Here is a 12,500-nt window from a genome sequence, read left to right as displayed (position 1 = left end):
ATACAGATAGCCATAAATATTATCGACGAATTTGAAAGCTTTTCAGGACTAAAACTAAATAAAAATAAATCCGAAGGAATATGGTTGGGTTCAAGGAAAAAAGAAGTTGGAACCTTTAATGGCATACCTATGAAATCTGATAAAATAAGAATTCTGGGCATATATTTTTCAGCAGACAGAGAAATTTCGGAAATTGAAGAGAACTGGAATGCTAGAATAGAAACAGTAATTAGAACTACAAAAAGATGGGAACGTAGGAACCCATCACTCTTTGGCAAGGTTATACTTGCAAAAACACTCCTCCTGTCACAATTCACTCTTCTGCTACAAGTAGCATCGATCCCAGAAAAGACAATAAACTATATAAATACTCTCTTGTATAGATTCCTGTGGAAGAAAAAATATAACAATAAAAGAGCATTTGAGAAAGTGAAACGGGGAGTCTCGACAAAGCACACGGAGGCCTAAATATGATAAATGTTGAACACCAACAACAAATGTACTTGGTGAAATGGGCAGTAAAATTCCTCAACGAAGAAAAAGCACAATGGAGCATCCTTGCAAAACAAAATATTGCACCTTTTGAGAACGCACACTGTGCTTTTAACTGTAATGTCGCTCCAAAAGAAATAAAACACTTAGAAAAGGTACAATCAGTCTTCTGGAGAGATGTGCTAAAAACAGTAGCGTCCTTTAACAAGAATAGACTGACAGACAACATAAAAACGGAACCTCTTTGGAACAATAAACATATAAAATACAAAGGAAATACCTTGTTCTTCATAAAGTGGAGCAAAGCGGGTTTTTCCGTCGTGCAAGACCTATGGCTAAATGGAAACCTCTTAACGTACCAAGAAGTTTCAGAAAGAATTGGTCCTCAGCCAAACCTGTTATTTGAGTACAACGCAATCATAAATGCACTACCACGCGCGTGGAAACTCAGCTAGCACATGATAATCTAAAGGAAGACATTCCGTATAATATAGCAACTGAAGAAGGAAACGTAACCACCCTGTCTAATAAACAAATCAGGAAAATATTTGCCCTTCAAAAAAACCATGAAATTTGCGCGGTGCAATTCTGGAGACGAAAATTAGATATCAGTACTCAAGATTATTTCAGCTTAGCCTATGAATGCACGCAGGAAACTCGACTGAGGTTATTACATTTCAAATTCATACACAACATCTACCCAACAAACATCATGCTACAAAAAATGGGTGTTACAGATACTAACAAATGCCATTGGTGCCAAGAAACCGACTACATTGAACATGCATTCTATGCATGTCCCAAGCTCACCACTTTCTGGACCAACGTTAAACAATTTATACTTACTAAGTATAACACTTGGATCCCAATGAACGAGAAGATAGCACTATTTGGTGCAACTAAAACTGATATATTATCAAATTCAAAAAGAAAACAAGTAAATATTATCTTATTGGTTGCAAGGCTTGCTATCTCCAAATTTAAATACGGCAAATGTAAGAATCTTGAACTTATATTCGAAACAGAGCTGCACATTAGAAATCTGGAAGGAATATAAAAAAAATTATTAAAAACAAAAACAAAACACACACACACACACACACACACACACACACACACACACACACACACACACACACACACACACACACACAACAAAAACTAAAGCAAAACAAAACAAAACAAAAAAACAAACAAACAAAAACAAAAAAAAACGAGTGACCATGTGGTCACATCAAACATATACGTATTGTTCTTGCATAGTTATAGTGCCTCCAGAGAGAGAGAGAGAGAGAGAGAGAGAGAGAGAGAGAGCCTAGTTTTCTCTTTCAGACACTGTAATTGTGTGCGGGGTCATTGTGTGTGTGTTTATGTTTTTTTTCTTTCGTGTTGCATGATATTGAAGACGATGGATAATGTCATTGGGAAGATCTGTTATAAGGAAATGGGAAAAAAAAGGAAATGAAAATAAAGAAGAGAGAGGAAAAAAAAAGATAGCAGAAAGAAAGGAGAAAAATGATGACGGAAGAAAAAGAAGGAAAAAAAAAACGAAAAAAAGAAAGAAAAAAAAAGAGAGAAAGAAAAAAGAAAAAAAAGAAGAAAAAAAGAAACGAAAATCTTCCATGGATGCTGAGACAGCCCTGCACATTTGCAGAACTTGAACACATCCTCTGATTTCTCCTAAAAAAAAAAAAAAAAAAAAAGGGTGGGGTGTGTGTATAGCAATATTTATAAGTATCCTCCCTCCCACCCCTCCTCTGTCTATCTATCTCTCTCTCTCTCTCGCTCTCTATCTATCTATCTATCTATCTTTCTCTCTCTCTCTCCTGCTGAATGTCTGAATCGTGTGTTTGGGCGTTTTGGTTAGTACATTGTGTTGTGTTGTTGGGGTGTGTGTATAGCAATATTTATAAGTATCCTCCCTCCCACCCCTCCTCTGTCTATCTATCTCTCTCTCTCTCTCGCTCTCTATCTATCTATCTATCTATCTTTCTCTCTCTCTCTCCTGCTGAATGTCTGAATCGTGTGTTTGGGCGTTTTGGTTAGTACATTGTGTTGTGTTGTTGGGGTGTGTGTATAGCAATATTTATAAGTATCCTCCCTCCCACCCCTCCTCTGTCTATCTCTCTCTCGCTCTCGCTCTCTATCTATCTATCTATCTATCTTTCTCTCTCTCTCTCCTGCTGAATGTCTGAATCGTGTGTTTGGGCGTTTTGGTTAGTACATTGTGTTGTGTTGTTCACTTTGTTTTGAGTGCTATATATTTAACTCCTTGACTGCTGAGTTCTGTTCAGCTTTGCCGATGATGACGACCAAGGTTGCGGTGGTGATGATGATGATGATGGCGACGACGATGATGGTGATAATGACGATGGCGACGATGATGGTGATAATGACGGTGACGATGATGACGACGGAGGTGGTGGTGATGATGATGATGATGATGTTGACGATGATGATTATAGTGATGCTGTTCGTGGCGATGATGCTGTTGACGATGATGAGGATGGTGATGAGGATGATGACGATGATGATGATTATGGTGATGCTGTTCGTGGCAATGATGTTGTTGGTGATGATGATGATGATGATGGTGATGCTATTCGTGGCGATGATGTTGTTGACGATGATGATGATGATGATGATGATGACGATGATGATGCTTGGTTTCAGGCAAGTCACACAGTGCAGAGTGCAGCAGCAGTGGCGACTGTGGTGACCACATGGTGTGTGGTGGAGGGGAGACCAACATGACTGCGCTGTGTCTTTGTGATGAAGGATTTGTTTCTAAACTTTCCGGGGCCTGTGGTTAGTAGTCCTTACATCTCTCTGTTTGTCTGGTGCCTATTAGTCACATCATTGACATGGATTATTTCGGTAATGACTGATAATAGCTATATTCATACATGGATCATTTCGGTAGTGACTGATAATAGCCATATTCATACATGGATCACTTCGGTAATGACTGATAATAGCTATATTCATGCATGGATCATTTCGGTAATGACTGATAATAGCTATATTCATACATGGATCGTTTCGGTAATGACTGATAATAGCTATATTCATACATGGATCGTTTCGGTAATGACTGATAATAGCTATATTCATACATGGATCGTTTCGGCAATGTTTGATAGCACTGTGTGAGGTATGGGCCTTTTTGGTGATGATTGAAATTACTGTGTAATATGTGGAGCATTTTGATAATGATCAATAGTAATGTTTCAAAAATAATAACAGATCACGCACTCAGCTCTTTCAAGTGTGGAAATAAAACCCACCTCTTCACAAGATAGCCTCCCTCCCCTACCTCTTCCTTGTCTTCAGTTTCTTCAGTTTTAGAGTTATGCATGCGTGTGAATGACTGGTGTGAAAGCGCTTAGATTTGTCTCTGTACAAGATTCAGCGCTGTATAAATACCATTATTATCATTTATTATTATGCGACAATTATGCGACAGTGACAGATGATGCTATCCAGTTGTTTCTCCATGCACTTCATGTCGGTGACAGGGGGTGGAGGTATCATATGATTCCTGGTTGTTAATTATACATCTCAACCTTTATCGTTGCAAGGGGAGCGTTATGCAGTTATGATGATGTCCATTTCCTTCCTTACTCAGCTCGAGGTACCTATATCTGCAAACTGGCCTAGACAGCTATTATGTCCAGTTTGTCTTAACTTTCGAAGTAATGTGTGTGTGTGTGGTATGTGTGTGCGTTTGTGTGTGTGTGTGTGTGTGTGTGTGTGTGTGTGTGTAAAATGACTGTGTGTTTGTGTGTATGTCTGTGTCTGTCTCTCGGTCTCTCTGTCTGTGATTGTGTGTTTGGAATGGTAGGTATACGTATAGGCTGCACACATAAATCTTGTTGCTTGCTTGTTGGTTTATGATTGAAAAGTGAACGCTGGACCGCCCCCCACTCCCCTCACCATCACCCTCACCGTCACCGTCATCCTCACCCTCACCCTCACCCCCACCCTCATCCTCACCCCCCTCACCCCCACCCTCAACCCCTCACCCTCACCCCCACTCCCATCACCCTCATCCCCACCCTCACCCTCACCCCCCTCACCCTCTCCCCCAACCCCCTCACCCTCACCCCCCTCACCCTCACCCCCACCCCCATCACCCTCACCCTCATCCCCACCCTCACCCCCACCCCTAATCACACTCACCCTCATCCCCACCCTTACCCTCACCCCCACATCCCTCATCCTCACCCCCACCACTCTCACCCTCACCCTCACCCCCACCCTCACCCTCACTCCACCCCCATCTGTCCCCAGGTAAAAGCCGGCTGTCTCCTTGCACGAGAGCCGAGGAGTGTGGAGACAGCATGACCTGTGACAGGACCGCGGGACATGAAGACACGGTGTGCACGTGCTCCCCACAGCACATCCCCAGACTGGACGGAACTTGTGGTCAGTCCGCTAGCAGGACAAGGACGGAGTTTTTCTGACGCTTTCTCTCTGTGTGAAACAATGTCATGACATGTGACAAAATAACACACATCTTTGATAAAATGTCACACGCTCGTTTTTGTTGTTTTATCAAATGCGAATTTTCATTGTTGTTGCTTTGAGTTGCAGTATGTTTCAGGACGTAAAATACAATATAATACAGTATAATATATCTTTATTTCCTACTTTCCAATCGAATTGATAAAAATGTATTTTGCAACCGCAACAAAAATCAACATCTCGTAAATAAAAAATTCAGTTATCTCCTACATGTCACCTCTACACATGTTCAGGTAATGTTACAGTTTTACAATGAACACGACACACACTCAACAATAATATTTTCACATTTTCATAATTACATCTGTGTCTGTGTTTTGCATAGTCAGGTGTGTGTAATAACATGGTGTTGCATAGTCCCAGAACGAGTGGATAACGCAATGATCCAGAAGAAAAAGAGAAAGTGGGACATACAGCTATCAAGAAACGAAGTATTTCAATGAATACAGACAGCTATGCCAAAGATTTTACGAGTGGATCAGTTTTGGACCGTGGTTTTGTTTCTCTGTCACCTGAACTGTGACATTAATTAATGTTAAGCCCTCATGTGGCCTAACGTGGCCTTATGTGGCCAGTTTACACACATCTCAATGACATGTACTTAATGAAGAAAAGAAATAGGAAACGTTATTTGCAAGAGTGACTCAGTTTGAGTTACACTGGTGTGATGACTTTTCACGTCTGTCTATTGTATTTGAGTGAATAAATACCACCACAACAGCTTCCTATGCCCTTTGAACATTGTTCATCGGGTGCAGCAGCCAGATCAATAGATGTGCAGACCTGCTAGTGCCTGTACCCCCTTTTTATGTATACGTATACAAAAGATACGCACGTTAAAGATCCCATAATCGTCAGCAATCGAGGGGTTATGGAAACAAGAATTTACCCGGCATGCACCCCCCTCTTCCGAAAACAGAGTATGGCAGCCTACATGGCGGGGATAAAAACGGTTATATACGTTTAAGTCCACTTATGTATATGAGGGAATGTGGGAGTCGAAGCACACGAACGAAGAAGAACATTGTTGCAATAAAATATCTTTTCTTGTTGAAAAGAAAGATGTACAAACCACGCACTAAACAGTGGATTTTGTGTCATCGTGTCTGGTCTGTTGTTATCAAACTCTGAAAGTGTTCTGACTTCCTTCACACAGCCAACATAGTCACAGCGACAGTGCTCGTGGATATCAAAGCGTATCGTATATTATGCACACAGCATATGATGTGTGTGATGTCTTTACAGGCTATGCACACGGCAGCAAGTATCGACTAGATGTTATACACACAGCAGCTGATGTATACGTCTTGTGCTTCCAGGCTATGCACACGGCAGCAAGTATCGACTAGATGTTATACACACAGCAGCTGATGTAATAAGTCTTGTGCTTCCAGGCTATGCACACGGCAGCGATTGTCGGACAGACGAGGAGTGTGGGGCCAACATGGCGTGCAGCAGTGATGAGGGAGAAGGCAGCGGGACCTGTGTGTGCACCACCCTCTTCCTGCTGAGACAAGACGGCTTTTGTGGTCAGTCACTGCTGCTGTCGTGTGCTGTGAGAGAATGGTGTTAGTTTGTGTGTGTGTGTGTGTGTGTGTGTGTGTAATATTTATCTGTTTGTTTTAAAATGATTCGCGGAAAAAAAGTGAATAGGAACAGCTACTGTGAGTTAACAAACGAATAAAAAGATTTTAAATTTACCTACAGAGACAGGTAGAGGAGGGAGAGAGAGGGAGGCGGTGGGGAAGGAGGTAAAGAGTGATGGATGGGGGAAGGAGGAAGGGAAAGAGGGTGGGGAGAGAGAGAGAATGAGTGTAAAGCAGATGATATATGGAGGACAGTTGACAGCTGTTCGAAGAGAGAGAGAAAGAGAGAGAGGGGAAGGAGGTAGACAGAAGAGAGAGAGAGGGGGGGGATGTGGGTGAAGAAGGAGGAAGGAAAGAGAGCCGAGAGAGAGAGAGGAAAGCAGAGGATGTATGCACACAGACAGCTGACGGCTGTTCAAAGGAATTATTAATTGGTCAGTGTCATGGCTATTTCATTGTGTCAGTAGTAGCCCGATGGTATCATACAGATGAATGAACAGATCATAATACATGGAGTGATTGTCGCGTGTTAACGAGTCCGCCAAGGATGTAAGAGAATCAAACCACTGGATCGAATCCCACAGTCGCCAGTATTTTCTTCCCCATCCACTAGACCTTGAGTGGTGGTCTGGACGCTAGTCATTCGGGTGAGATGATAAACCGAGGTCAAATGTGCAGCATGCACTTAGTGCAACAGTATAGTTGTCTCTGGCACAATTCTGTTGAACATACAACTGTATTACGCTTGTGTATGTGTGCGCGTAATTGAAGCCTGGTATAATGACACAAATAAAATGATGGGCTCCGAAATGCAGCTGTCAGTTGGCTTTGCCCAGGTAGACAGCCCTTTGTCTAAATGACTCATGTTTGTGAAGCGCTTAAAGTTTGATCTCTGACCGAGGATAGGCACTATGTAATAAATATCGATATTGAAATGAAAATTAATGACCCATTGGTCAAAGCGATGATCAGGTCACAGTCAGACAGTGTCGGCCTGGTGAATGTTGTTGGCAGGGAGGGTGGAGGGTGCGGGGTGTGAGGAGGGGGAGGTGTGTGGGGACAACATGCAGTGCTCACGCCTGACGCCCAACGGCTCTCTGGCTACGTCACAGTGCGCGTGCCAGGACGGCTTCACTGCCAGACACGACAGATCCTGTGGTGAGACACACAGCGTCAACACACACATCGCAATCACACACACACACACACACACACACACACACACACACACACACACACACACACACACACACACTCACACACCATCAACACTCACAGCAATCACACAAACACCACACACACACACACACACACACACACACACACACACACACACACTGAAAAATTAACAAGAAAGCGAGAGAGATGAATGTGCACAGAGATAGAGAGAGAGAGAACTGCTGATTGATTTTTTATTTTATCTGTGTATTTGTTTATTTTCTTTGAGTGGTGATAGAATAAGCATCCAACTCAGCCTCGGAAGGAAGAAAATAAAAATCAAACCACAAAGAAAAGATAAAGTAATTTTGTTTTAAAAGAAAGAAAAAGAAAGACAATGAAAAGAAAGTGATATGAAATAAAACATTTTAAAAAACATGTAAGAGACACACATGAGGGGGGACACACACACACACACACACAGACACACACACACACACACACACACACACACACACACACACATACGCATACGTAAACACATCGTCTAATATCACTGATAGTAAAAAGACACTAAACTAAAGAACGAACAAACGAACGAACACACACACACACACACACACACACACACACACACACACACACACACACACACACGTACACACACACACGAACACACACACACATACGCACGCACGTACACACACACACGAACACACACACACACACACATCGTCTGGTATCACTGATAGTGAAAAGACACTAAACTAAAGAACGAACGAACGAACACACACACCCACACCCACACACACACACACACACACACACACACACACACACACTTTCTCTCTCTCTCTCTCTCTCTCTCTCTTTCTCTCTCACACACACGCGCGCATACACGCGCGCGCGCGCGCGCAGAGAGAGAGGGAGAGAGATCTGTGTGACCATCAACACGTGACTGTCCACGCAGGCAGAAGTTGGGGAGGACGGTGCTCCTCGCACGGGCAGTGTGGCAGCGACATGGAGTGTCTGCCTTCTGACACTGGGGCCTTCTGTCACTGTCGTCACGGCTACACTGCCACACGGCACGGCTCCTGTGGTATACTTTGTGTGTGTGTATGTATGTGTGTGTGTGTTTGTATGTGTGTGTGCGTGTGTGTGTGTGTGTGTGTGTGTATGTGTGCTCTGTTTCTCTGTTCTGTCACTGTCGTCATGGCTACACTGCCACACGGCACAGCTCCTGTGGTATACTTGGTGTGTGTGTATGTGTGTGTGTGTGTGTGTGTGTGTGGAAACAGCTTCCGATTATTGTGCATGTTAACTCCAGTCCCCAATTTGTAGGAACATTAATGACAGATTTTTATACTCACACCCTCCCATTCCTAACCACGACTACCCCACCGTAAATACAAATATGGTTTAGCTTTAATAGCTAAACCATTTCTTGTTGAAAAACAAAGGAATTAGGGCTTGGATTTATCACTCTTGGTCGATTAATTGTTGTGTGTGCGTGTGCGTGTGTGTGTGTGTGTATGTGTGTGTGTATCCGTGTGTCGGCTGGTTCAGTGTCTGTCCGTCTGCCCCTCCCCCCTCCTGCACCCCATCCCCCAACCCCTCACCTCCCTCATTCTTCTTCTTCTCTCTTCTGCGTTCACTCGTATGCACACGAGTGGGCTTTTACGTGTATGACCGCTTTTACCCCGCCATGTAGGCAGCCATACTCCGTTTTCGGGGGTGTGCATGCTGGGTATGTTCTTGTTTCCATAACCCACCGAACGCTGACATGGATTACAGGATCTTTAACGTGCGTATTTGATGTTCTCCTTGCATATACACACGAAGGGGGTTCAGGCACTAGCAGGTCTGCACATATGTTGACCTGGGAGATCGTAAAAATCTCCACCCTTTACCCACCAGGCGCCGTCACCGTGATTCGAACCCGGGACCCTCAGATCGACAGTCCAACGCTTTAACCACACGGCTATTGCGCCCGTCCTCACTCATTCAATCTCTCAGTCTGTCTCTGTCTCTGTCTCTCTCTCTCTTCGTTTTTCTGTTGTATGATGATGCAACGTTGTGCCATGCCATGTCGTGCTGCATACACCGTGCATTGCGATGCTGCCGTCGCTGTGTCGTCAGGTGTGGCAGTGAGCGGCTCGTGCAGCACGGTGTCGGAGTGTGGCGACCACATGGAGTGTGAACCCCTGTTCCCCGGCTCCCTCCCTGTCTGTGGCTGTGTCCACAACTACACCCACATGACCACCGGCGCCTGTGGTGGGTTCTGTACACTGTATGGCAATATAGTGTGTATAGCTTATATATCTATCTGTATATCTATCTATCTGTCTATTTGTATTTTGTACTTGTATTTCTTTTTTTCACAACAGATATCTCTGTGTTTAAACTCAGACCATTTCCTTCATGACCATAGAGAATGGTGTGGAGTGCTATACGTTGATCTAGTTTTGAATTTTCACAAGAAAGATGTGCTATGACTTCCGCATTCCATGACATTGATACAAAACAGATCCAAATTAATGTTGCCACATTCCAGGCAAAAACATCGGCGTGCGGTGTGAGGAGGAAGAATGCGGGGATCACATGACCTGCACGGGTGATGACGTCACACGGTGCGCCTGCGCGGAGGGATACGAAGAGAACGAGTTAGGGCGGTGTGGGGCGGCTGTGAACGTCGCGTGCTCCACTTGGGAACAGTGTGGCATCCACATGACGTGTGCCGAGACTGGAACGTGCGTCTGTCAGCCAGGCTTCATTGAGCAAGCTGATGGCTTTTGTGGTGAGGAGTCCATTCCACTGTGTCATCTGTCCGTTGGTCTGTCTGTTTCTCTGTATGTATACCTTTCTCTGCCCCCCCCCCCTCTCTCTCTCTCTCTCTCGCTCTCTCTCCTCACTCCGACACTGCTTACTCTCTTTATCTACCTATCTGTCTGTCTGTCCTTCTCTCTCTCTTTCACTCTCTTCAACCAAAATTAAAATATGTATGTATCTGAATCAGGTTGTATATATATTTATGTGTGTGTGTGTGTGTGTGTGTGTGTGTGTGTGTGTGTGTGTGTGATGAATGTCTTTTCGTTCCGAGTTACGTTAATCATGTATTAGACATGAGCGTGTGTAGGATGCGTGTAATTGCGTGTCCGTGTGTTCGTCATTACTTCAGTTTAAAGGCGTGTGTGTGTGCATGCGTGCGTTCGTGTGCGCGTGTGTGTGTATTGATGATTATGATTTGGATACTTACAGTGTGTGTGTGTTTATGTGCATATGCATGTGTGTGTGTGTGTGTGTGTGTGTGTGTGTGTGTGTGTGAGCAGGGAGGGGTGTGGGCGAGGAGTGCAGCGGGCAGGAGGAGTGTGGGGACAACATGGTGTGTTCACCTTCACGAAGACTCCGCCCTCTGCTCCTGTGCTGAGGAGTTCGTGCCCATGTCTGGTGGATACTGCGGTAATGGATACGTAACATAGAGTACTTTGGTATCTCGATAGAAGAATATAAATATAAACACATTAACAATGCACAATAATCACAGCCATTCAATATGTATACGTGAAACATACAATGCCTAATCAGTGTGATGTGATGTTCGTCCATCGGATTCAAAGATGACCATGGTTTCAAGAGTCAGATGGAAGATCGGTTGCTGTGGGTCCGGAGGTGCCCAGTGAGACTAATCCGGGCCCTGAAGGCTCGCCCACATGTGGGACACAAGTGAATGGGTGCTGTCGTGGCAGTGGATGCTGCTCAGGCCTTGCGTACAGCAACACTCTTTCGTTGCTTACCGGAGATACACCTGGCTTCAGCTGCATAGGTTCCTTCAATATATGTATACATGAAATATAAAATGCTTATCAATAAAAGAATATAAACACACAAAGAGCTCAGAGCGCTTTACATGAAAGAAAAGTATTACAAAACATTCATGAACACTTTTTCTCAGCCCCCCCCCCCTCTCTTCCCGCACACACTCTCCCCCTCCCACTCTACATACATCCAAAGTGAGCTGATATGGGTGGTGTCGGAGAACAAAGAAGCTGAGAGTACTTACAGATAGGTTTTAAAAAGATCAGTTTTCAGTGATGAGCGGAAATCAGAAATAGAATCAGATGCACGGATATGATGAGGAAGGTTGTTCCAGATGTGAGGAGCAGCAAAGAAGAAAGAACGTTCCCCATAGGTTCTTGTACTGATCAGATAGATATTTAGATATTTGTTTCAAATTTCACACCCCCAAACCCCGTTTACCTGGTTTCTACCAGCTTACAACTCACCCCGAACATCCCCTCTTCTTCCAAACGATATTTCTCAAGTCTATACATTGGTGTTAATGATAATAATAATAATGGTATTTATATAGCGCTGGATCTTGTGCAGAGACAAATCAAAGCGCTTTCGCACCAGTCATTCACACACATGCATAACTCTAAAACTGTAGAAACTAAAGACAAGGAAGGGCAAGCAAGGGAGGCTATTTTGGGAAGAGGTGGGTTTTAAGGGCAGACTTGAAAGAGCTGAGTGTGGAGACTTGACAAAGCGAAAGAGGAAGTTCATTCCAATCGCAAAGTCCAGAGACAGAGAAAGAACTGCGGCCAACAGTCGAGTGTTTGAATCTCTGTGTGTTCTAACAATCACCGATATGTTTGACGGGGCATTAAGGGGAGGCATGGCAGTACAAATCAGCATGCATTCTTTCAAGTAATATTAGTCAGTTTTTGTGTTGGTTTC

The 12,500-nt window shown here is 43.9% G+C and overlaps 1 protein-coding gene across 1 annotated transcript in view; it reads left to right on the top strand.

The window, feature by feature from the left end:
* LOC143286353 (uncharacterized) overlaps positions 1-12,500 on the top strand; it is a 53,090-nt gene that overhangs the window by 31,824 nt on the left and 8,766 nt on the right. Inside the window, exons 22-29 of the mRNA XM_076593894.1 lie at positions 3,166-3,300; positions 4,786-4,920; positions 6,414-6,548; positions 7,620-7,763; positions 8,734-8,862; positions 9,903-10,037; positions 10,318-10,560; positions 11,166-11,222. Coding sequence (XP_076450009.1) covers positions 3,166-3,300; positions 4,786-4,920; positions 6,414-6,548; positions 7,620-7,763; positions 8,734-8,862; positions 9,903-10,037; positions 10,318-10,560; positions 11,166-11,222 — 1,113 coding nt within the window. The remainder of the gene's footprint in view (positions 1-3,165; positions 3,301-4,785; positions 4,921-6,413; positions 6,549-7,619; positions 7,764-8,733; positions 8,863-9,902; positions 10,038-10,317; positions 10,561-11,165; positions 11,223-12,500) is intronic.

The sequence above is a fragment of the Babylonia areolata genome, chromosome 10 (genome assembly GCF_041734735.1).
Source record: "Babylonia areolata isolate BAREFJ2019XMU chromosome 10, ASM4173473v1, whole genome shotgun sequence".
In the NCBI taxonomy this organism is placed as follows: Eukaryota; Metazoa; Mollusca; class Gastropoda; order Neogastropoda; family Buccinidae; genus Babylonia; species Babylonia areolata.
This window is presented reverse-complemented; position numbering and strand designations above follow the sequence as displayed.